Source organism: Typopeltis vanoorti, chromosome 7 (genome assembly GCF_054136105.1).
Source record: "Typopeltis vanoorti isolate ZY-2024b chromosome 7, IOZ_Tvanoo_1.0, whole genome shotgun sequence".
NCBI lineage: Eukaryota > Metazoa > Arthropoda > Arachnida > Uropygi > Thelyphonidae > Typopeltis > Typopeltis vanoorti.
In genome coordinates, this window is record NC_143555.1 from 44791624 (window position 1) to 44819079 (window position 27456).

The 27456-nt window shown below is 36.5% G+C and overlaps 1 protein-coding gene across 2 annotated transcripts in view; it reads left to right on the forward strand.

Moving 5' to 3' along the window:
* Positions 1 to 27456, forward strand: part of LOC150104641 (two pore channel protein 2-like) — a 480610-nt gene that overhangs the window by 46768 nt on the left and 406386 nt on the right. For both annotated transcript variants that reach the window (XM_090395240.1, XM_090395242.1), the window contains exon 3: positions 21663 to 21783. In XM_090395240.1, coding sequence (XP_090251366.1) covers positions 21663 to 21783 — 121 coding nt within the window. The remainder of the gene's footprint in view (positions 1 to 21662; positions 21784 to 27456) is intronic.

The following is a 27456-nucleotide window of genomic DNA, read 5'->3' on the forward strand; positions in this document are numbered from 1 at the left end:
TATAAACATAAAGACATACATAAATATACTTGGGCAGCAAGAGAATGGAAATCAATATTAGATTACTTCATATTAAATGAAAAGACATCAAAATTTTCACTAGATGTTAGAGTTCACAGAGGATATGAAATAAGCAGTGACCACTTCTTTGTTAAAATAAAATTAAGATTACCACCTAAATGGCTACAAGTAACAAGAACAGAAAGAAAAATTGAAACATTTGTTTATAAAACTAGACTATTGAATGACACAAATGTACAATGGCTATATGAACAAAGAATTAACCAGTATCTAGATAAAATAAAACCAAATGAAGAAATAGAAATGGAATGGCTTAATATAAAAACGATACTAAATGCAGAAGCAAATGAAAGCTTAGGAAAGACCAAAAAATTCAATAAAAGAAAAAAACTGAAGATCTGGGATGATACAATCAAAGAAATAATCATAAAGAAAAAAGAAGCCTATCACAAATGGTTAAGCAGTAAAAGATTAGAAGAAGAAATAGTATATAAAAGAATAAGAGCCATAGCTAAAAGAGAAGTCAGAAAAAGACATAGAGAATCATGGAATAAATTTATTTCTAATTTAGAACATGATTTATATAAAATAAGACCCAATGTATATAAGATTTTGAAACACCTAAATGCAGATCCCAAAGAAAACATAAAATTAAACACTGAATTGAAATTAGAAGAATTTCTAAATTACTACACAGAACTGTGGACAGACAAATATTTTAAAAAAGACAACTGGCAAACTTAATGAAAAGGAAATAACTGAAGAAGAATTAGAAATTAGCCTGAAAGAAACAAGAAACGGAAAATCACCTGGAGAAGATAAGCTAGGTTCAGAACTATATAAATACGCAGGAACAAGATTCAAAGGAAGACCCTTATTATTTTTAAATAAAATTTACTCAACTGGTATCCCCCCAATAGAATGGAAAAAAGCAATTGTGATTCCTATCTTTAAGAAAGGTAATAGAGATGACCCTAAAAACTATAGAGGTATCAGTATACTAAATTCATGTTACAAAATATACAGCAGAATCTTAAATAACAAACTAATGAAATATTCCGAAAACTTTATTCTAGAGGTACAAAATGGATTTAGAAAAGGACGATCATGTATAGACCCAGCCTTCTGCCTAAAATTAATAATAGAGAAAAGAAGAGAATATAATTTAGAAACACATATTGCATTTATTGATTTTGAAAAAGCATTTGACAAAGTTAAAAGAAACATATTACTTAACATATTAAAAGAAAGACAAATACCAAATAATATCCTAAAAGCTGTCACAAGTATATATGAAAATAATCAAATACAAATAAGATTAAATCATGAGCTATCATATACAAGAGAGATAAACCAAGGGGTCCGACAGGGATGTCCCCTCTCAGCAACTCTTTTTAATATCTACTTAAATGAAATAATAATAAAATGGAGTAAAAATTTACATCAAGGAATTAAACTTTCACCTACAGTTAACTTAAACACTCTCCTCTTTGCAGACGACCAAATAATAATTACAAATTCTGAAGATAACTTACAGAAAGCTATTTTAAATCTAAATGAGATATCCAAAGATTATGGTATGATAATACCAACGGAAAAATCAAAAACTATGGCTTTTAAAGGACAAGATCCAGCAAGAACTAAAATAGTATTAGATAACAAGATCTTAGAACAGGTGAATTCATTTAACTACCTAGGATGTATGATCACTTATGAAAATGAAAAAGATATAAACATAAAAATTGCAAAATATTTAAAAATAACAGGAGTAATTAACTCTATATTTAAACCAAACCTAGTTCAAAAACAAACCAGGCTAAAAGTATACAATACATTAGCCCTACCAGTCTTAATGTATGGAAGCGAAATCTGGACAATAAAACAAAAAGACAAACAAAGATTAACAACAGCAGAAATGAAGTTTATGAGAAAAACTGCAAAGTATACCCTATTTGATCACAAAAGAAATGAAGATATTATGAAAGAATTAAACCAAGAACCAGTAATTGAAAAAATTAAAAAATATAAACATAAATGGATGGAACATGTTCAAAGAATGAAAACAGAAAGATTACCAAAACAAGCCTTAAAGTACAAGCCATTAGGAAAAAGAAAACCAGGACGTCCTCTTAAACGATTCAACGATGACTTCTAAGGCCGGAACAGGCCATACTAGGCCTAAATCCTTGATATGTATGATGATGAATGATGATGATTTTATTGTGGTGTTATCATCATCATCTTCCTATCATGTGTTAGGCCTCGGGGCCTGTTACGGGCTCATGCTATCTTTTATATTGTCTTCCAACTTATCTCGTCCTCATGGGTCAATGCAGTTCCAATAAGCCAATCCAGAGGCTTAAAGGTAGCAGCCCTGCCACTGTACTTACTACACTTTGGCCAGCAACCAGTTTGTAGGACATCTTACTTTGTTTTCAAGTCTCATAAAGGAAGAAAATTTGGGCAGCCTATTATGGTGTTATAATACTATGAAAGATGAATGTTGGCCAACACTTAAGCCTGTCTACAAGATTGACAGATGTAGTAAAACCAAAAATTACTGGAATAGAATGATGTGATCAGTTTATTCAGGGAGGCAAGATAAGAAGTGAAGGGAAGTGCTACTAATGATTGCAGAGGAATTAAATCCAACTAGATTAGCAGACTCCAGCAGTAGTGGTGGTGATACTACAAGCTATATTCGAAATGGGTTTGAAACTATTTGGTGTGAGAATGGAAGTTAACAGCACAAAATACACAAGTTTGTGCTCCTATAGACCAGGATCATCTGAAGAGGATTGTGGACTAGATAGAAATCTCTCAGATTTGTCAATGCTAAAATTGATACAGGGAAGACTATCATAGATGATTTCAGCTATGAGGATTTACACTGGAGTGGAGGCCCCCCCCCCCAGTATATATATATATATATATATATATATATATATATATATATATACTGGGGAGGAATAGATGGAGAAGAGGAGATATGATAGAAATATAAAAGTTGGTAAGGGGTATCTTTCAGTTGACATATGGGAGATTTTACATCTTTTGGGGATGACTCATGGTCATTCTTAAAAGCTGGCTAGAGATATTGTGAGGAATTCAATATATGAGATCCATGTTCTTTTCTTTCTTACCATGTAGTGATTGTGTAAAATGGCTACCATTAGATGTTGTAAGTGCATCTTTGGTAAATGTGTTGAAGGAGTTATGATGGGGTATTTAAATATGAGTGTCTAAATGGTCCCTCCCTTCATGAGTTCTTGGACTCCTTGAAGCAACATTCATAATAATAGAGGATGTGAGAAATGAACTTTCACTCTCACATTACAACCAAATATTTCTTGAGTGTATTTTCATTTGTGCTTTTGTAATCAGGACTCAAAAATTTTTAAACTAATCTATGCTTGTGTTTCAGCTGTGGTTATTGTTAATTTTCTTATGTTTGGTGTCACTAAAAATACTGGCTTTGAGCTTAGTATCTTAAGGACATAAAAATTTGTTGCAAAAATGCTTATAACATTCAACACTCTTGTGTAATACTGGAACAATTATTTCATTAACCCTAGTTTATATGAAGTTGTGGTAGGATAGCTTTATTATTATTATTATTATTCAGGCTTCCATTGAGTCAAAAGACTCATTGTGGGAGGTCCCTCCTAGGAAACATAGTCTATCATACCACTCCTTGAACTCATTGACTGTTCTTGCTCTCACCACACTATCAGGCAATGCATTCCACAGTTCAACCACCCTCCATGTAAAGAAACCACTCTCCTCACCCTCTTGCTCACAGCTTCCTTTTGCAACTTCCAAGGGACCCTGGAAGCTTAATTTTGACTATTGAATTTTTGGAGGATATTTTTGAGCCTGAAAGGAAGATCTCTTTTCCCATGTTTATTATTATTATTTTCTCTAATTACAGAATGTCTTCTCCATTCACATAGAAATCATGGTGTGTTTGGGACACTGATTACTTCTTCAGAAATTAAACATTTGTTTTCTCCATATCTTACTTCATCAAAGAAAAGTTTTTGTTAGAGTAAAATTCCCTTAAGTGAATAGAGTGAGCAGTTGACATTGATGAGAAAATTTGTTCTATAGCAAAACACCTTCTAGACTTGTTTTTAATGAGTCAGTGAATAGTGCTTTGGCTTGAGTCATATATACTTAAAACATTTTCATGTCCAGAAATATTGAAAAATATTGCTGCAACTGGCAGATCTTCCTTCAAAAGGTATATTATAAATTCATTTTCATGTCTTCTTTACCAAAAAAAAAAAAAAAAAAAAAAATAATAATAATGAAATTCATGCATCAGGCAGGTTCTTAGCTCTGGGTTTTGATCTCAAGATCTGTGCATAATTTTTGATAGCTACTACTTGATATATCTTACCAGATCATTTAATTCCTTTCCTTGTAAATGAATTTTTTTGATTCACAGCTTCAAGGCATTATGATTTATCCATCATTTATATTGGCATCACATTCCGGCTCAGATGAAACAGTTGTGTTAAACAGCTCTATTGGTGAAGATATTAGTAGTTTTGCTTTATTGCCATGTGTAAATGTGAGTGTGTTTTTTTTATCCAGTCGTTCCTTATTTCTTTAATATCCTGTTGTTACTGTGCCATTGTAATATCTTAGGGTTTTTCTATATTTTACTTTATCTTATTTCTTTATATCTCTCTTCTATATTATATATCTTATCGTCAATTCCCAAATCTTTAACTTGTCTCTTTCCCTTATACAACTCTATTAACTTTAAACTTATATCCTCCTGTCCCTTATTTTTACCTCCAGTATTCCTATTTTTATTATACCAAGGATCTCTAGATATTTATTTGAATTAGTGACTGCGCCTCAGGAAATCCTTTTTTGGTATTAAATATTACTACTTTCGGTGGATATCATTCCTTACTCTTTAGGCAAATTTCACCAATTCAGCAAACAGTTATACAATGACTTAATTCAAACTACAAATTCCTGACACTTAATTACTTTATAATGTACAGTCATGGCTATCCTTTTATCTATTTCTTGTATTAATTATCTATCTTCCCTGCTCACAAGCTAGGTTTTTTTTTTTTAGAACAGTGCATCATAGAACTAAAATATCAGGCAACACTCTATTAATATTTAAACAACAAAATTTTAATTCATATAAGACAAATTTTACACTGCATTTTCAATAATAAAAAGAAACATCACAATTCAAATCTGCATAAATAGACTAGTTAAGTTCCTGCATTTTCTCATACAAATTCTATCACATATTTAACTAATTTTCTTAATATCACATAAATCATATATACTGATCAATGGTACTTATTACTTAAATGTTAACTCTTACTCATCGAACACATAAACAATATCTTTTACACACAATTGCTCTTTCCTTTCTATGCTGGGAATATTCTATAGGCAAATTTCACCAATTCAGCAAACAGTTATACTATGACTTAATTCAAACTACAAATTCTTGACACTTAATTACTTTATAATCTTTAACTGTTAGATATGCCTATTTAGAACAGCCTCTACTTACAGTCCATTAATAAGTGTTCTCTTAAAAGCTCGAGGAAATTTAACAAACGGATCAATTCACTTTATAGCTGCTACCCTCTGTGTACTTGGCTTCGAACTGGACTTCCGTTCCGTGTCAGGTTTTTTCAATCCCTCTTTACGCCGGCAATAGGTCTACTGATGTTTCTAGGATACTCTGTTCTGCCGCACTTCGGGCGAAGATTATCGGCTTGTGGAATGCTTGCATGCACATTGGATTAACAGAGCAATTTCTTCCTTCTGACACCAGCTCCCGGCAAAGACTCGTCAATTCGTCGTCAACTATCAGCTTTGCCTGGTGGATCGGCTCCTCGTCATCTTTCTTTTAGATCACGGGAATGATTTCTCCTGAAGTCGTGTACTCGATGGCCTACATTTGCCAGACAACTGTTGGAGACTTCTCAATCACGACCTCTGGATCACTGATGAAAATTTCTCGAACCGATGATGCAATCTTTTCGCCCACGCCTTTTATTCGGTCACTTCCAAATCCTTGTGCAGAGATATGTGAACCCCAAACATTTCGGCGAAACCCCCTTGATCCTTTTCTCTGACTGACCCTTCCTTTGTTTTTCTCCTACACTCCCTAAATCCTATTCGTTCTGGCAGCAGACATTCATTTGAAGCTTTTGTTGGTCCACCTAGCACTGACCTTGAGCTTCCCATGTAGAACACGCACAAAGTTTGACGTCTTTACAAAGCTCTAAAATTATACTGTTTACTAATGGCAAGGTATTGCCTTAATACTACACCTTCTAGAATATTCCCTTATTTGGCATAGAGCAATATACAAATTCCCATTGGGATTATTTACACATACATCCATTTACAAGTCACAATTCTTACTGCTTGACCTTGGTAAACTTTATGTAAAAATATTTAGACTTCTTATAGCTACATAAATATTTTTACACATGTATGGCATGATAATAAAATAAGGTAAACAAATAGCCTTTTTTGTGGCTTTTTGCTTTATTCCACATATTAGCATATCAAAAAGAAAACATTTACCTTTTGTCTCTTTCCGCATTTGTTCATGGGACAAACTTTGTGGTACCCATAATTGGATTCTCAAGTTTCATTCTGAAGCATTCACAATACACATTTTTGACAATTTATTGCCTGTTTTTTCATTACAAGCAGTACCACAGATATAACAAAATGTGTTTGGACATTTACACAACCAGTTGATAACATATAATAAGAATGTTTATTTGTGAATACCATCAATTTAACCAAATTTAACATAATACTGAAAATCCAATAAAAAACATAATAAAGACCATGCCTGAAACAGAAAACAGTATTCAGACTAATGATCCTAGTGATTTTTTGGCCACTTGTTTACTCCAGGCAGCTATTGTGTGAATTTTTCATCGAGTCTAGAATGCTCATATAGCAAATGCCCTAAAATGTCTTAAGTAGGAATGTTTTCAACTACTTCATTATAATTCCAGATAATACAGTTGACACTTCAAAAACTTGGAATTTCTGGGTAGAGTACATATTTCTTTGGTGACTCTAAATAACTGCTATTTTACTTAATTCTGTTCAATAGAGTTGGATGAGTGGTTAGTGTAATAACTCCCCAATAAGTAAGCTCTAGGTTCAAATCCTCCTGTGAGCATAGATGTTTGTGAGTCATTGCCCAGTATGAGATTATTGCTGTACTTACTGTAGGCCTGAAGTGGCTTCAAAGAGTTCATTGTTTGTACTTGACTATGCAACTAATTATATATTGGGTTTTATCCTTTATCCAAGCAATAGCAAACCAAGTTTGTGTATGAAGTACTTTCAGGACTGGGGCAACTCATGGTAAAGGTGGTATAAGTTCTCATCACTTGCCTTAGTATTTCCCATAATGCAAAGCACATCTCCTTGCAGATATGTATAATGCTATGCATTAAGGGAAGGGCCGCTACCCAGACCAGTTTTTAAACTTTTATTGAGGTCTCATCAGTGGGAGCCAGACCCAGAGGTGTTGATACTAAGGTAGAAATAATGGAGAAGTCACATTTACCTATACCACCTTTACCACAAGTTACCCCAGTCCTGAAAGTACTACAGGTGCAAATTTTGTTTGCTAACACTTGGATAAAGGATAAAACCCAATATATAATTAGTAGCATAGCCAAGTAAAAAAATTTCCATAAACTTATCTCTAATCCAGAGAATTTTAATAATGGGGTGTTGTAAAATCGTGTATAGAAGGATTTTTATGCAAAAATACCTTATATACTGATTTTACTGGTAAACAAAATTCACTAAAAATACTTGTGAGTTAATAGAGTAATTTTCATATTTTTTAATTTGGATATAATATTTTTTGTATATTACTGAATATTGTCACCTCAAAAGGTTTTGTAAAAGAACAAAGGAAAATAAGTATAAGATAAATTGTGTCTAAGTATACCTCTAGTGAACTAAAATTCCAGACAGATAAAGGGATTAAGTCATGACCTGAGGCCACTCCAAACGTGAAGGCCGACATTACACAGGGGTTTCCCGTCTGAGTGCACAGATCGATGAGGGTGGCGGATGCAGACAAAGGTCCAGGGGATTACTATGTAAGAAAAGACGAAGGTCATTGGAACCAAATAAATAGCAGTGTGCTACATCGAGACGTCTTTTTCTTGGAGTTCGAATCGATCTGGTGTGCAGTTCCCATTCGCGGTTAAGTGTGATGTTATGAGATCACATGGAGTTCCAACGAGAGAGTTCGGATATCAGGGTCAACATAAGCCGAAGGAGTTTGGAAGAAAGTACGATGATTGTTAATGGCAGATGAGCTTCAATAGAATCGTGGGTGATTAATTGCTATCCTATTTGGAGACCTATATTCACGAAGCAAAAGCCAGAAGAACAATGCAACTAAGGCACGTCGTATTAGGAGGAACCAGATGCCAAACTTCCAAGCCGTAGGAATTAAATTGTCTGCCGATAGTAGGAAAGAAGTCTTGCAAATTATGTAAAAGGGTGTTCAGGTGCAGTGACGAAGTCTAATGGAAACAAGAAGGGATAAGCAGCTATAGAGGACCAGACTTCATGAATAGTAAGAACTTTCCATTATTTTTGTCAGAAAGAAACTTAGATTGTGATGGTGGTTTGTATTGATGGAGTTGTTTTAAAATTAGAATTACATGCCTTGAGGCCTTGTGCTAACAATTGACTTAATTTACTCTATGTAAGAGAAAGCCTAGCTGAATTGTATTGTGAATCTAATTGTATTTATAGTTGTACTCATTACTTCAGGCTGAAGTTATATATGTTGACGATCAAATTATATGTAAGGTTAAGAAAGGGGGATAAGATTCTAGACAAGTAGTTCTGCTGAGATTCAGATGATTGTGAGAATTGATCGTGTAACTTATATTGAGTTGTTAGATATAACGTACATATTAGATTTAAGTCAGATTAATTTGTGTCATTTGTGTAATTGTTTTCTTATCAGAATAACTTGCCTGATTTCTAAGTCCAATGCACTACTCATAAAATCGAACCTATGTGTCTTAAGGTAGATATTGCCATGACTGCAGAAATAATTGTAATTTTGTATAGAGATAAGTAGGAAAGGAATTAGCTGTGTCATACTGGGTGTTCTCTCCTTTGGACGAAGATACTACTCTTATGCTAGAATTTCGGTGGCGCAGCTGACTAACAAATAAATTTTCCAAAATTTAATTTAGAATAAACACCAGTAAATCAGACAAAGAGATTGACTCCAGCCTGAAGCACTTTCTTTGTTCTTGATGTCTTGCACACGAGATCCTTACTAATTGCGCCCACAAGATAGAGGTAACATAACTGATAAGTCTGAAGTATAGTAAAGGTTAAGAAGATAAGTTTCAAGCAAGAAAATGTAGAATTTTACAAAGGCACAGCCGAATAAGAATTAATTAAAGAAATTAATAAAAATAGAAATAATGATGAAAAACAATGATTTTAAATGATGGCACAGCTGACAGGATTTAATTCACACATCTAATTGATCATTATAGTGAATTAAAGTGAGCAAGTTTTGGATTAGAATCAGGCAGTTATCAAAAAAAAAAACAGAAGAAAAAAAATTTTTTTTTTTTTTTTAAATTTTTAAAATTTTGTGAATTAATATGCAAGTATGAATCAACCTTGAAATGTGGAAAGGCAGCAGGAGTAGATGATATTCGACCAGAAATGCTGAAGAATGGTGGTATAAGAGTCTTACAGTGGCTGCACTGCATAGTTCAGAAAGCCTGGACAGAGGGACGAATTCCCGATGATTGGAGTAGAGCTCTCATACTACCCATATATAAAAAGGGAAATAAAACTGAATGTGAGAATTATAGAGGTATTTCCCTACTGAGTGTTCCTGGCAAGATCTATGCAAGTATACTTGAGAAACGGTTGAGAAGAATTGTGGAAGAAAAGCTTGGTGAACAACAAGCCGGATTCAGGCCAAATAGAGGCTGTCAGGATCAGATTTTCACTTTACGACAAATAGTCGAGAAAGCATGGGAATATAACAGAGATCTGTATTTAAGTTTTGTCGATTTGGAAAAGGCATATGACAAGGTGCCAAGAGAGAAGCTATTCAATATGCTACAGTTATATGGTGTCAATGGGGCATTATATCAAGCAATACGTAGTCTTTATTTGAGTTGTAAGTCAGCAGTTAGAATTGAAGGAAGTACAGGAAGAAATGGTTTAATGTTAAATCTGCTGTGAGACAAGGATGTACATTATCCCCTCTGTTATTCATTATCTATATGGATCACATTATGAAGGAAAGTGGTATTAAACATGATATCAAAATTGGAGATGTTAATGTCAGCTCTTTGCTTTATGCAGATGATGTTATACTTCTAAATAAATCTGCTACAAGTCTGCAAGATTCTCTGACTAAATTGAATAGCTGTTGTAATAGATATGGTATGAACGTCAGCAATAAAAAGACAAAGACAATGAAAATAGGCAGAATCGATGAAAATATCAACTGTGTTGTGAATGGAGAACCTGTGGAACAAGTGAAACATTTCAGCTACTTAGGCATGATTTTTACTGAAGATGGTAAATTAAATATAGAAATAGACAACAGAATCAGCAAGGCTGGTATGGTAGGAAGTCAATTGAATAAATTCATATGGAATAAGAGAGAAATTAGTTGGAACACAAAATTAGCTGTATACAAGACAGTGTTCAAACCAATTTTAACTTATGGATCTGAGAGCTGGGTCAGAAGTAAAACACTTGACCAAAGACTAGAGACCGCAGATATGAGAGTCCTGAGAAAGATTATAGGCGTGAACAGATGGCAACAATGGCAATATCATATTAAAAACGAGGATATTTTGAAAGAACTTGACATTGTCAACATCCAAGAATGCGTTAGCAGAGCTAATCTCAGGTGGTATGGTCACTTAAACAGAATGGCGAAGAAAGATTAGCAAAACAAGTGTTCTCTGCCAGGTTGGCAGGAAAATGACCCAGAGGAAGACCAAGATATAGGTGGATTGATATGGTACAAAGTGCCTTAGATGATAGAAATATAAGATCTGATAAAGTTGAAGCCTTGACAAGTAATTACTGATTTGGAGGAAAATTGTAGATAGGAAGTTAGTAATGATGTAATTTTTTTCATGTAGTACTATCATATCCTGTACACCCCTTGAGGGTACATGGCAGGAATTTGATGATGATGAATCAACCATCTGGTACAGGAATGGATGACGTTGAGTTCTTCAGGACTATAAATCCTCAGCAAGTTTTTCCGCAATTTTCCGGAGAGGAAAGTGATGACGTCTTAGCTTTTTTTTTTTTTAGCTTCATCGAGGAACTGAGGAAAGTCTGTAGATGGACAGACTTCCCGCTTCTTATCTTGCTAAGAAGCAAACTAGTGGGAAAGGCCAAAAGCTTCCTATATTCATCCCTAATTTTGAAGGATACCTTGGAATATTCAAAATTGAAGGAGACCTTAATTTCTCAGTTCTCTAAAATAAAACGTTTAGGCCCTAACATATGGAAATTACAAAGAAGTACTCAAAAAGATAAGAAGAACGTGACTGAGTACTACAATAGATTACTGACCATTGCCAACAGTCTGTGCATCTCCATTGAGGATAAATCTCACCTCGACTAGGCAGTGTTTCATCAGTTCAGGTTAGGGGTGAAGCAAGAGTTGGAGACCACTTATAAGAAAAAAAATCACAAATCTTGAGGAATGTTTCATCGCCGTGAAATAGAAGGAACAGATGCTCGGAGACATTCGTCCCACATCTACTACCAGCTACATTAACGTAATTAAGGAAGCGAATAATTCCAACTGCGAGAACAAAACTGGGAAGGAGTCTAGCTCATGTAAGGAGAAGACTAAAGATCAAAAGGATAGTGGTGCTAACTAACATGGAAGAAGTACGATCAGTGGTCAAACAAGTAGTTGAACGACTTCAACAGCCCGTAATGGACCATCTTGATGCTGTTCTGATCCAGCTGGTGGCAGTAACCGTGAGGCCCTCAGAATCAACTATCTCTCAAACAGAGAAGACTAATGAATTAATCAGACAAGAAGTCAAAAGACTTCAACAGCCTGTGTTGGACCGTCTTGATTCAAAGACCTTAGAAGTATCTCTACCTCAATCAGAGAGAAATAATGAATAAAGGGACAGGAATAATTGTGAGCAACGTGCCCAATCTTATTGCAACTAAAATATCTGGGAGGGAACCTCCCAGATATTTTAGTTGCAATAAGATTGGGCACGTTGCTCACAATTGTTTTAGTAACAGGAGACCCTCCAATAGAATTAATAGAGATGAGTCGAGGTTTGGGCACACTCCTCATAATTATGAAAGTAAACCATTAAGGAGAGGACAACGGAATCATGAACAACAAAGAAAGTCGAAAATGATAATTAAGGGTAAGATACAAGGATCGCATTGGGACATATTGTTAGATACTGGTTCCCAGCCCTCTGTCATATCGGGAGATTATTTTCAAAGAATAAAATCCCATGTAAGGCGAGGCATTTTTAATCCCATGTAAGGCGAGGCATTTTTAATTTTTGGATGCCGATATCCCCGATAATATGATCGGGGATATCGGCATCCAAAGTTTACGCAACCAAAAAGGTTAGAGAAAAATTAACTTACCTGAGTTTAATGTGTTTGGCAAGAGTTGTTGGTCCTCCTTAGGACATCTCACCCATGCATTCAGATAATTTTAGGAACTTACTTTCTAAAGAGGCACACGTTTTCTTGTGACTTCTCTAGAAATGAATTAATCCTAATGGGAAATAAACGGCTTGGCAGAGGAAACCATCATTTTAGAGACAGAGTTAAGAAATCTCGTAAAAGAATACCGCAGAATAAAACTAATGTTGGGCAGACTGACAGAGGAAGTGAACATTCTAGAAATATCCAGATTGATTCTCAATTAGATTCAACTTCAGAAGTGAACAGTCAATCTGAGACTTACCAAATATCAAGAGTTAAATTAGCAAACGACCAAGGTAATACAGAAGAAAATTTAGGGGAGGATTGTCCAAGAACCATCGGAGTAAACTTCATTGAGAAAATTAATAGATCTAGAAGTTCATATAACAGACCGAGTTGGAACATTAACAGAAAACATGAAGTTAATGTACAAACCCAGTAGCAGTTTAATTATGCCAACTTCCTCTGCTTTCTTTTCATGCTTAGAAAAGTGAAATTAGGTATAGTCGTGAGGATAAGGCACATAATGAAATGAGGTACAGAGTATGTCCAAGAGAAATACAAAAGAAATAAGTCTGTAGTCAAATTCTCTTCAGAAAATTTGCAGGAAGGAAGTTGAAAATTTTTTTCCTTAAAAAATTTTTTTTTGAGGAGAGAAAACCTATGTAAAATCGTGTATAAAAGGATTTTTATGCAAAACACCTTATATACCTGGTAAACAAAATTCACTAAAAATACTTGAGTTAATGGAGCTTTCATATTTTTTAATTTGGAAATAATATTTTTTGTTTATTACTGAATATTGTCACCTCACAAGGTTTTGTAAAAGAACAAAGGAAAATAAGTATAAGATAAATTGTGTCTAAGTATACCTCTAGTCAACTAAAATTCCAAACAAATTAAGGGATTAAGTCATGACCTGAGGCCACTCCAAACGCGAAGGTCGACATTACACAGGGGTTTCCCATCTGAGTGCACAGATCAATGAGGGTGAAGAGTGCAGTACATGAAGGGTCCAGGTGATTACTATGTAAGAAAAGACGAAGGTCATCAGAACCAAATAAACAGCAGTGTGCTACGTTGAGACAAGGCCTTTTTCTTGGAGTTCGAGTTCAAGTTGATCCGGTGTGCAGTTCCCGTTTGTTGGTCAGCATGAAGTTACGAAGTCGTGGAGTTCCGATGAGAGAGAGTTCGGACTCATGATGGTATCAAGGTCAACAAGGTATCAAGGTCAACTCATGATGGTATCAAGCCGAAGTGTTTGGAAGAAAGTACGATGATCGTTAATGGCAGAGATTCAATAGAAATGTGGGTGATGAATCGCTATCCTATTCGGAGACCTATATTCACGAAGCAAAGGCCAGAAGAACGATGCAACTAAGGCACATCGTATTAAGAGGAACCAGATGCCAAACTTCCAAGCCGTAGGAATTAAATTGTCCGCCGATAGTAGGAAAGAAGTCTTGCAAATTACGTAAAGGATGTTCAGGTGCAGTGATGAAGTCTGACGGAAACAAGAAGGGATAAGCAGCTATAGAGGACCAGACTTCATGAATAGTAAGAACTTTCCATTTCCAAAAAAAATTTCCAAAAGAAACTAAGATTGTGATGGTGGTTTGTATTGATGGAATTGTTTTAAAATTAGAGTTACAGGACTTGTGGCCTTGTGCTAAGAATTGACTTAATTTACTCTATGTAAGAGAAAGCCTAGCTGAATTGTATTGTGAATCTAATTGTATTTATAGTTGTAGTCATTACTTCAGGCTGAAGTTATATATGTTGACGATCACATTATATGTAAGGTGAAGAAAGGGGGATAAGATTCTAGACAAGTGGGTCTGCTGAGATTCAGATGATTGTGGAAATTGATCGTATAACTTATATTGAGTTCGATATAACGTACATATTAGATTTAAGTCAGATTAATTTGTGTCATTTGTGTAATTGTTTCTTAGTGATGAATAAATTGTTTTCTTATCAGAATAACTTGCCTGATTTCTAAGTCCAATGCACTACTCATAAATTACTGAATAACTTAAGGAATTGACAACGTACATCTTGTTCTTCTTCTTCTGCAGCTTCTCCCACTTAAGTAGTGTCACTGTTTCTTATGAGTCTCCTCCACACCTTCCTGTCTTGGGCTGTCACCACATCCAAGTTCTTCATCTTCAAGTCCTCTTCTACCAGCTCCCTCCATCTCTTCTTTGGCCGCCCACGCTTCCGCCTTCCTTGCACATCCATCTGCATGACCCTTCTTCCCACATATTCGTCCTCCCTCCTCATCACATGACCAAACCATCTCAACCTTGCCTCCTGTATTTTCGCTCCTAAGTTCGTAACTTTCACTGTTCCCCTGACATAGTCATTTCTCAGATGATCCTTTCTGGTCACACCGCACATCCACCTAATCATTCTCATCTCTGCTACTTCCATCCTGCTAATGTTATTTTTCCTCAGGGCCACAGTTTCTATAGCATATGTCATAGCTGGCCTCACTACTGTCCTATAAATTTTGCCTTTCAGATTGATCGGCACCCTCTTATCACATAACACTCCAGCCATCTCCCTCCAGTTCCTCCAACCTGCTTGTATCCTGCATCCCACTTCCTTCTCACCTCCTCCATCTTCTTCCACTGTCGAACCTAAGTATCTAAAGTCTCTCACCTTCCTGATGACATTTCCTTCCAGCTCCAGGTCTGTCTCCTGGCCACCGCCCACTGCGCAACACATATACTCTGTCTTACTTCTGCTCAGTCTCATACCTCTCTCTTCCAGTACTTTTCTCCATCTTTCCAGTTTAATTTCCGCTTCTTCTCTTGAATCTACACACAGCAAGATGTCATCTGCATACAACATTGTCCAAGGTGCATCTTCTCTCACCTCCTCTGTTACCACCTCCATCACAATATTAAACAGAAACGGACTTAATGCTGACCCTTGATGCAAGCCAACTGTTACTTGAAAACTTTCTGTCTGTCCCAAACAGGTCCGAACACTTGTCTTCACATTTCTGTACATTTCCTGCACCAACCTGACATATTTCTCCGGCACCTTCTTCTCCCTCAGACACCTCCAGACTTCTTGCCTTGGCACTCTATCGTATGCTTTCTCCAGATCAATAAATACCAGATGTAGCTCCCTTTGTTTCTCTTGATATTTTTCCATCATCTGTCGTAACCCAAAGATAGCATCTGTTGTTGATCTACCAGGCATGAAGCCAAATTGTTCCTTTGCAATCTCCACCTCCTCCCTCAGTCTACCATCAAGAACCCTTTCTAGGATCTTCATTGTGTGGGACATCAACTTTATTCCTCTGTAATTTTTACAGTCTTGTGCATCCCCTTTACCCTTGTAGATGGGAACAAGAGTACTCTCCCTCCATTCCTCGGGTATATTTTCCTGTTGGCAAACTTTCATGAACAGGTCCCACAGCAGGTCAATTCTCTCTTCCCCCAGTGCCTTCCATGCCTCCACTGGAATTCTGTCGGGGCCCACCGCTTTTCCATTCTTCATCCTCTTCATGGCCTCCGTCACTTCCATTCTACTGATGTTCTGCACCATCCCCTCAGAAGGCTGCCCATCTCCTCTGTGAGTCCTTGCATTTTCCTCATTCAGAAGTCCCTCAAAGTATATTTTCCATCTGTTTCTTATGTCCACATCCCTCCATAATTCTCTTCCTTCAGCATCTTTGATCTGCCTCACATGTAAGATGTCCTTAGCTGATTTATTTCTACATTTCGCTAGTTGGTAAATTTTTCTCTGTCCTTCCTTTGTTTCTAATTGATCATACAGATCTTGATATGCCATGGTCTTCGCCTGTGCCACAACTCTCTTGGCTTCTTGCTTTCTCTGTTTGTACACCTCTCTGTCCTCTTCCACTCTTGACTCATCCCACTTCTGCTTTGCCTTCCTCTTAGCTGTCACTGCCACTTGTACATCATTATTCCACCACCAACCCTCCGTCTGCTCTCTAATTTTTCCAGATGTCTCACCAAGCACCTCGATTGCACAGCTCAGGATTACTTTTGAATTATGTTTCCACCAATCTTGTACACTTTCCAGTCCATCCGAAATCCTCTCTAACACTCTCTCCCTAAAACGATTCCTCACACTCTCTTCTTTTAAGCGAAACCACTTAATTGTCTTCATCCCATGGCAACCAGAAGTTCTTATCTTCGATCTTAATTTAAAGTCTGCGCACAGCAGTCGGTGTTGTTGTGCTACTTGATCTGTTGGAATTACCTTACAATTTGTCACAACCTTAAGATACATAAGAATATAAATTAAATTAAAGTTTAATAAATATTTCCGATATTTCGGTGACATCACGTTGCCATCTGCAAAAAGAACTTACAAAAAGGGCATGTGCACGTAGGCACTACAACACAGTAACTGAGAATGAAGTGAGAATGCTATTGTTCTCCTGAAAGTCCTGATGGTGCCCCCTTGCAGGCTAAGTAGGTATTCTTGGCCCATGGGCTGAAGGTTTGCTGATGCCTCCCAAATTTGGGGCAGTCTCATGCAACCAAATGTGTTGAAGTTTGGAGAGTTTCTTAGGGCTGAGGGTGATTCCATGAATAGCCTTTCGAATTTGAACTTGCTGCGGTGTATTATAATAGCTTTCTTCCACCGTATTCTGTGGTGTGTATCCAGACGTGGTCTCTGCAAGACCAGAGTGGCTGTACTTGTGAAATCAGATGTAGTCCTTGTGTTCCGAAATTCTGATATTCGCTGACCTGCCTGTTTGGCCAAAGTAAGACAGTTTACAGCTCCAAGGGACCTGGTATACACCAGGTAGTTTAGGGGAAGTTGTTGGCCTTTAGTGGAGCAAATAAGGGATGTCAATTTTCTGTATGGTCTGTAACTGGAGGTCAAGTCATGTTTTTTTAAGATTTTGGTAATTTTTTTCGAGGTGCCTCAGATGTAGGTGATGGATTTAGAGTAATCCATGTTGCGAAGGGGGGGGGGGTTGTGGTTTACTGGTTTCAATATTTTTTGGATTTTTTTTTTTTTTGTGGGGGATAGCCATTGGCTGAGAAAGTGTGAGGATGTGATTTAGTTCAGTGTTTAGGGCCTTGTCGTTTGAACAGATTAGTTTTTTGCCCTGTTATATAGTGTCTTCACCACTCCATATTGTTGTGAGGGGGGGGGAATTGTTGGTGAATATACCTGTCTGTATGGGTGGGTTTTCTATTAACTGAGAAAACCAAGTTTCCATCAGGCTGGTGACTAGTGTGTCTAGGAAAGGGAGACTGTTGTTTTCCTCTTTTTCCAGAGTGAATTTGATTCTGGGGTGTTGGTTGTTTAAGTGTGTTAAGAAGGAGAGGAGTGTATCAGAGCCATGTGGCCAAATAGTGACCACATCATCAATGTAGCGAAGTCATATAGTTGGTTTTTGTGGGGCAGAGGCTAAGGCTTTTTCTTCAAAGGTTTCCATAAAGAAATTGGCCAAGGGTGGGGAGAGTGGTGAACCTATGGCTGTCCCCTCTATTTGTTTGTAGAATTTTCCCTGCCAAACGAAATAGCCTGAGTTCATTGTGAACTGAAATAGGGCTGAGATATCGGGAGGAAATTTCGCTTGGATTAGCTGTAAAGTTTCCTTGAGTGGGATATTTGTGAATAAACAGGAGAGTCAAAGCCGACCATTATGTCAGTATGTTGGAGTGTAAGGTTTTCTATGCTGGCTTTGAAGTGGGCTGAGTTTTTTTTGTGTGATGGTGTGTTGCCAGTATAGTGTGTGATTGCTTTGGCCAAATGTTTAACTAATTTGTATGTGGGGGAATCAATGCCATCCACTATGGGACCTAATGGCACATTTTCTTTATGTATTTTTGGGAGTCCATAAATATGGGGGGGGGGTATAGAGTTAAATGGTTTTAATCTGTTAGTAACTTCTACAGGCCAAGAAGTGACCATCTTAAAGAGCCTGTGAAGATTTGTGAGTTGGTGGGATTGTATTCGATAGGGAAGTAAGTAGCCCGATCTAATAGAAGAGCATTAAGCTTATCTGTGTAGTCCATTTGGTTAAGTACTCAGTTGCATTTCCCTTATCCGCTTTGGTGATAATTATTTCTTTATTATTCCTCATTTTCTGCAGAGCTTTATATTCCTTATTGGATATGTTGGTTTTTGGTAGTCCTGCTTTGGAGAGGACACAAGCTACATCCAGTCTTATACTGTTTGCGATTTGATTCGGAAGGCGGCAGATTCCGCGTTCGATCTGGATCATTATATCCTCACTAGGTAGTTTTCTGGGAGCAAAGACAAAGTTGTGGCCACGTGTAAGCACGTTGAGAGCTTCAGGATGACTGAAGAAAGGTTGATTACGGTGTTGGTAGGAAGTTTTGGATTGAAGGTCAAATTCTTTTTTAATTTTTCGAATTTTCTGATATGCTGACCCCATATTTTCTCAAATTCTTTGTCTGCTGCGGTACACGAGATCATGTAAATTTGACCAAAGCTCGTGATTTAAAGTGCACAAAAGCTCTTCTTCAAGTGCACGAATAGCTTTGTTAACGTCAGCTAAGAGAAACCGCATGGTGGCAATTTGTTCCCGTAGCAAAGCGTAGCTGGCCAGTTATAGATACAGAGAGCTTTTTGTGAAACGAAATGGAGCTTGAATTTTACAAAATTTGGAATTACCTGATTATCCTGGCAGCATTTTAGGAAAGTCAGACAATTTAGTTGTCTTGATAACTTCAACTTCATTTTACTGTATTGGCAGGCCCTCCATGCGATGGAATCTCCATGGATGATGGTAATTCTCGTAGACAAGCTTATATGTTGGTTATGCATTACTAAATAACTTAAGGAATTGACAATGTACATAAGAATATAAATTAAATATAACTTTAATAAATATTTCCGATATTTCAGCAACGTCACGTTTCCATCTTCAAAAGGAACTTACAAAAAAGGCACGTGCACATAGGCACTACAACACAGTAACGGAAAATGAAGTGAGAAAGTTATTGTTCTCCTGAAAGTCCTCACGATGCTTCCCTAGCGGGCTAAGTAGGTATTCTTGGCCATTTTGGCCTTTTTTGTAAGTTCCTTTTGAAGATGGCAATGTGACGTTGCCGAAATATCGGAAATATTTTGACTTTAAGATTTTAAGATTTAAGATTTTAAACCAAAATCTTAAAAAAAACATGACTTGACCTCCTGTTACAGACCATACAGAAAATTGGCATCCTTATCCGCTCCACTAAAGACCAACAACTTTCCCTAGACCTACCTGGTGTATACCAGGTCCCTTGCAGCTGTAAACGTCTTACTTTGGCCAAACAAGCAGGACAGCGAATATCAGAATTTCGGAACACCATCCGGTTTCACAAGTACAGCCACTCTGGTCTTGCAGACCATGCTCTGGATACATGTCAGAGAATACAGTGGAAGAAAGCTACTATAATACAGTATAGTAAGTTCAACTTCGAAGACTATTCATGGAATCAGCCTCAGCCCTAAGGAACTCTCCAAATCTCAACAAATTTGGTTGCATGAGACTGCCTCAAATTTGGGAGGCTTACATCAGCAGATCTTCAGCCCAATGGCCAAGAATACCTACTTAGCCCTCGGGGGGGGGGGGGGGGGGCACCATCATTACTTTTAGGAGAACAATAACTTTCTCACTTCATTCTCAGTTACTGTGTTGTAGTGCCTACGTGCACGTGCCTTTTTTGTAAGTTCCTTTTGAAGATGGCAACGTGATGTTGCCGAAATATCGGAAATATTTATTAACGTTTAATTTAATTTATATTCTAATTTACGTTGTCAATTCCTTAAGTTATTTAGTAATGCATAATCAACATATAAGCTTGTCTACAAGAACTACTCATAAAATCTAACCTATGTGTCTCAATGTAGATATTGCCATGACTGCAGAGTAAGAAATATTTGTAATTTGGTATAGAGATAAAGTAGGAAAGGAAGGAGCTGTGTGTCATACTGGGTGTTCTGTTCTTCGGAGGGAGATACTACTATTATCCTAGAATTTTGGTGGCACAGCTGACTAACAAATAAATTTTCCAAAATTTAATTTAGAATAAACACCAGTAAATCAGACAAAGAGATTGGCTCCAGCCCGAGGCACTTTCTTTGTTTTTGACGTCTTGCACACGAGATTCTTACTAATTGTGGCCGCAAGATAGAGGTAAAGTAACTGACCATAAGTCAGAAGTATTGTAAAGGTTAAGACGATAAGTTTCAAGTGAGAAAACATAGAATTTTACAAAGGTGCAGCTGAACAAGAATTAATTAAAGAAATTAATAAAAATAGAAATAACGATGAAAAACGATTTTTAACAGTGTGATACCCTTTGGCAACTCATAAAGGTAAATGACTTCTCCATTACTTCCACCTTAGTATCACTACCTCTGGGTGTGGCTCTCACTGGTGGGACCTCAATAAAGGTTGAAACCGGTCTGGGTAGTGGCCCTTCCCTTAATGCATAGTATTATACGTGTCTGCAAGGAGATGTGCTTTGCATTATGGAAGATACTAAGGCAAGTGATGAGAACTTTATACCACCTTTACCATGAGTTGCCCCAGTCCTGAAAGTACCTCAGGTGCAAAATTTGTGTGCTAACACTTGGATAAAGGATAAAACCCAATATATAATTAGTTCATTGTTTGATCTCTAGAGTTGGGTTTCTATGCTATATAAAAATTAAATATTAAAGTAAAAAAATAAATTCCTTAGTCCACTCATAGTATTGATGTACTGTACATTTACACCCTTTTTTGAGTTGAAAATTGCATAAAAACTATTTCCATAATGAGCTTAAATAATTGCTGTTTTACTTTATAAATTATATTCATTAGTAGGAAGAAAGTTTATTTAAGATGCAACTTGAAAGTTAATTAATATATTAATACATTGCAGATTATATATCATATATCATCACTGGGGACTTAGGTACCTCCTTTTTACTTTCATCACTCTCCACCATGCATTGGCACTCTGTGAGAAACCATCCCTTCCTAATTTTGAGCTTCCTTATTTGGTAAGATCAGAATAATTTCAAATTATTTAGAGCATGCTTTTTTTATTTGCACAGAATTGTATGACAGTGACATTTGCACAAATAAATTCTCAGAATAAGTTATGAAATATTGTATAGCACTGTATATCTACTTTTTAATCACTTTTTAATCATTAAAAGCAATCTGATATGTAATGGATCGAACAAAACTTCCATTCAAAAAATTATTGATAATTGTCATCCTTCCACGAGACTACAGTCTGATGTGAAAAGAATTTCAATAACACTTGAAGAAGAGATTAATGCTGCGACATATATGACAGAGACTTATGTGGGAACAGAGCTAGATGAATTGGAGGTTCTTAGGATATTGCAAAATCTCATTGTTAATATAGCTGTGGGATTAGACGGAATATTAGCTCGCATTTTGCAGAAATATGCAAGGTGGACTGGCAATGCCTCTGGCTAGGTTTTTCAATTTAAGTCTCAGCTTTGGTAGCGTTTCAAGGGAGCAGAAAGAAGGCAATATAATTCCCTTGCATGAGGGAAGTTCTAAGACTGCAATAGCAAATTATAGGCCAATCAGTATGTCAAGAGTGGTGGTACTGGAAAAATTGGTCAAAAAGAGAATTCAAGAATGGGTGGATAAGAATATGATACTCCATGAGGTGCAACATGGCTTTGTGAAGGATAAATCCTGCTTAGTAATTTACTAACTTTTTATAATACAGTGATAGCTGAGTTGAATAAAGGAAATGGCTGCATGTTGATTCTGCTGGATTTTGCAAAGGCATTTGACAGAACTTAACATGTAATTCTGTTAAGCAAATTAGAACAAATGGGATGGATATGACACTGATTATGTGGATAAGAGGATGGCTGCTGGACAGATATCAAAAAGTAGTATACATAGGTGCAGAGTCTAGCAGAAGCAGGTGCCTAGTGGTCCTCAGGATTCAGTGCTAGAACTACTGCTGTTTAATTTGTACATAAATAAATATAGGAAATAACCTGAAATGAAATATTCAGTTATTTGCGGATGATGCAAAATTGGTAGAGTAATAGTGAATCCAGACAATGTGGAGAGCTTTCAGGATGATTTAAATAGGCTGTTAGTATGGGCAAAAGATAATTGGTATCAGTTTAATGTGGAGAAATATAAAGTTATGCATTTTGGGATAAATAGATTACAAGCTGTTTGCCACATTCATGGAACTCCACTCTTGGAAATAGACAAAACTAGAGATTTAAGGGTGGTGGTAGACAGAGTTGAAGTTTAGAGTACATATTGCCGAGGTTGCTAAAGGTAGCTCATAAGATTACTTGGCTATTGAAGAACACACATATAGAGATAAGTTGTTATTCCTCTTTATAAGGTCTTGATGTATCCACATCTGGATTTCCATGTCAGGTCTGGTCTTCTGGGGTTTCTTGTGGATGAGAAAGTGGTGTAGAGGATTTAGAGGCAAGCGACCAAGATGGTGAGTTGTCTGTGGAATGTTCTCTATGAGGATAGATTGAGGGTATGTGGACTGCAGAAGTTGGTTTATACATGAATAAGAGAGAAAATATAATAGAAATATTCAAATTACTTAAAGGGTTTTATAGGATGGATGCAGAGGAAATGTTTCAGCACTTGTTGTGAATGAATGGAATAGGTTGCCAGTGTCAGTTGTTAGCACTTTGTCTGTTGAAGGAGAGATATGATGGATTGTGTGAATAGTCTGGGTCTCCTGCGATACATCTTCAGGCTCCATGGAGATGCCCATACAATAATAATACTAATAAATGAAACATGGATATGAAGTTTTGAACCACAACTGAAAAGTACTTCCTCACATTAGATACATTTAATCTCTATTTGTCTGGAAAAAAAAAAAAAAGTTGATCATCAGCAGGTTGAGTGAGGGTTTAATTAATGATAATGGCTTACAACAAGAATGAAGTGATAGTGACATATTATTTTTAAGATCAATTTCTGACACATTGACATAAAATATATGAATGTGAAATTCATTTCTTGCAAATAAAAGATAACAAAAACCATACCTTGTATCTGGAAATGTTTCTTTGCCAACAGTCATCTTTCTGAACTTTTTCTGCTTAAATATAATAGAAACATTACCTTTAATACTATTCATTAATACATTAGAATGTAGTGTCAGGAAAAAAAAAACCTGATTTTTTTGAAAGTTACTTCATTTTCATATGTTGTGTTGCACATAGACAAACATGCTTTATGTATTGAAGTGGTGCAAAAGATGGAAATATTAATTATAACAGTGGTAACTGTATAGTTGTGTATAAATTATTAACCAAAGAAAGTAAAACTGTTTCTTTTTGTAGCTTGTATTAGTGAAACAACAAAGAGAAAATGAAGTTTTAATAAATTTCATGTATAAATCTGCTTTAGAGAATACTTATATATATATATATATATATATATATATATATATATATATATATATATTTGCATTACCATGGAGATCACTGAATTCACTGAAAAATAGTGAATAGTAACATTCTGATGAACTCCTGCTATGCAGAAGTTCATCAGAACATTTGGTGGTCTAATCTTCATAACTAAAAGTTACTTTAATAATCAGGTGTACCCCTTCTTTACATGATGGTTTCACCAAACTTTTTGAAATTTTACCTGTGCAATAAGAGTTGGTGCCACTGAATCTGTTTATGGATTCTCTCATTGCTGATCAACAGAGGATCTACTTGCCTTTGTCACCTGGACAACACCAATGAAAAATTTGGTAAATCTTAAATGGTTGTCCTTGATACTTTCAAAGCTTTTGACTGGATTTGGGACAAAGGCTTATTAAATAAACTCTCATTATTTGGTCTGCAACCTGATTTCTGCAATTGGCTTGCTGGCTTTCTGGTTGGATGGTCACCTTGAGATATGGTGGAGAGCTCCTTATTTTCAAACTATACAGCTAATGCTGGGGTCCCACAAGGCTCTTTTCTGTCTCCCATCCTCTTTCTTTTATATATATAAATGGTCTACTCCAGCTGACAACCAGTGCAGGCTAGTTTTGCTGCCCACAGTATGTTGCGCTTTCCTTTTCATACCTTGTAATACACAAATCATTGCAGCCTGCAGAACCTTAACCTTTGCTGACTTAAATTCTGATCTTCAAAACATTTACCAATGAGGTTTTGATAACCTTGTCAACTTCAATGTAAGGAAAACACATCTCTGCCCCATGCATTTCCCAAAGAGTATAATTCACAACTCTTCAAGTCAAATGTGAACAAGTTCCTTCTTTCTTATCCACCATGGTACTTAGTGTACTATAGATTGACCAACCTCTCATGGATGGATTCTCCATTTAAAAAAAAAATCATAGCAAAGCATTTTTTAAAATGAAAAATTGTGAAACTTGGATTGAAAAATGATTCACTCACAGGCATCATATTTCTGTAATGTGAAAATATAACACATGCTTTTATACATAATTTCTTGACACTTACAATTCTTTGTCAGAGAAAGCTACTTGATCCTCTTCTGCTGACTGAGTACCTGTTCATACATAACTAAATCTGCATATACATGTCTACAGATGTACTTTGTTTTATTAAGTTAAATGCTCACACTAAATGTTCTTAGATGAATGCACTTGATCAATTTCTGATACTTCTGGAATTCATAAATGAACATAGTAGGTGATTTCCTTGTCTTAAAGACAAGGTTGCTGGCTTTGTGGCTTTCAATTCCTGTTGACACTACTTCTCAGATGTGATTCCTTGATGCCTTCCTTTTGCCATTTCTCTCTATCACCACTTATCCCATAATTAGCGCCTCCGTAGCGCAATTGGAAGAACGACGGTACATTACACCCTTCGATTGGAATAGGCCTAAGTTCGATTCTCGTCGCGACGGGAGGAATCTTTATCTGGTCGATTTCAATCGAAGGTGAGTTAGCCGATCTCATACGGGGGTAGTAGGGTTTTCCCTCCCGGAAACTCGGGTTTTTCATCCCGCATACATACAAATTAGCCCTTCAGAACACACGCAATTTACAGACAAAAATTACTAGTTGTGGTGGTGTTGGAGGTGGGCGGTAGATGGCGTTGATGGAGATGATTCGTAGTAGAGGTTAGGTGTAGAGACAGTTGTAGATGTTCTCCCGCGATGAGTCTTCAGACTCCTTGGAGGTATCAGGAATAATAATAATTTCTCCAAAGTCAGATGCTTTTGATGCATTATTGCATTCTGGGCCATCACATTTCTTTCTTGCCTACTCACACGTTTACTTCTGCTTCTAGTATATATGTTCTGGCCTGGTTGGCCAAGTGGTTAGCATATTTGCCCTCCAACCAACAGGCTGCAGGTTTGAATCCTGCCATAGGTATGAGTGTTTGTGGTTGTTGTTAGGTGGGAGATGAATATCATTGCCTGGTGTGAGACTACTTTCCCACTTATTGGAGGTCTAAAGTGGTGTTAAAAATAGATTCAAAATACAAAAAATATATAAAATTGATAAAAATAGAAAAAAAAATCCCTATTCCACCCATGGTACAAAATGTACTATAGATTTACAAATAACCTTTTCTGGGTGGAAGCAACATAAAAAAAAAAGACTCCTTCTTATACAATTCTGTCTGTTATGCATTTCTGTTCTGTCATTCTTCTCACTCATGCTACTTACCTCTCAGTCCATTCACAAGTACTCTTTCAGTTTCTCCTACTCTACTGTTCTATATCACCTCTTACTGCAAAATTTCTCTTCGCTGCAGTCATTACTCTCCCTTGTAGCAACAGCCTCTTCACTTGACTCATAATAAAACTTTTTAAATGCAGTCCATCACTCTTATTGTTCCACCACTTACAAACTGCACTCCTTTCTTCTCACACAGCTCTGTTAACATGTTATATTCTACCTGGGAAGCGACCAGACTACATTTTCTGCTACACTTGTCTTTCATTGTCCTCTCCATTTTCACATTTTCCTTGTTCCCAAACAAACCATTTGTTCCTACTACCAATTCTTTTGCTCACTTACTCCTCAATATCCAATTCCTCAGTCACTATGCTTATTTTGCCTTCCAGGGAAACAAACCACTCACACCTTCTCTTTCACCATACCTCTAATCATGTCTTCATACAGAACCACTTTCAAATGATTTGAAAGTTGTTCCGGATGAAGATTTGATTAGAGGTATGGTGATTATATGTTCTGCACTGCCTTTCATGAACTTGACTCAACACTACTTGCTTCATATTCTCTACTCTGATTCAAAGGATCCACAAGGCCATTAGCATTTAATACTTCCTATATTTCTGTTACCACATAAACATTCTCAACATCTCCCCAGGCATACATATGACATTCATGACAGTGTATTATTCTTTAAAAAAATCCACATAGACATATAGAAATTAATTAGTCATTAACATAAAACTCAACACTCATATCAAACTCATCTATGCATGCAGTGAAATTAAATTTAAAACTACATAGTCTTCTTCTTCTTCCTCTTGTGCCTTATCCTGTCTGTTTGGGGTGGCCTTCTTACATGATGTGACATTATGCATGCGATCCCAACTGACTTGTCACAGAACCTGACGTTGGGGGGGGGTATTATTGTCTGTTGAAGTGTGTTCACAGGGCTGGTTGGTCTGTTCTGAGGGACAAAAAACCCAAGTTTCTGGGAAGGAAAAAACCCTCCACTTCCACA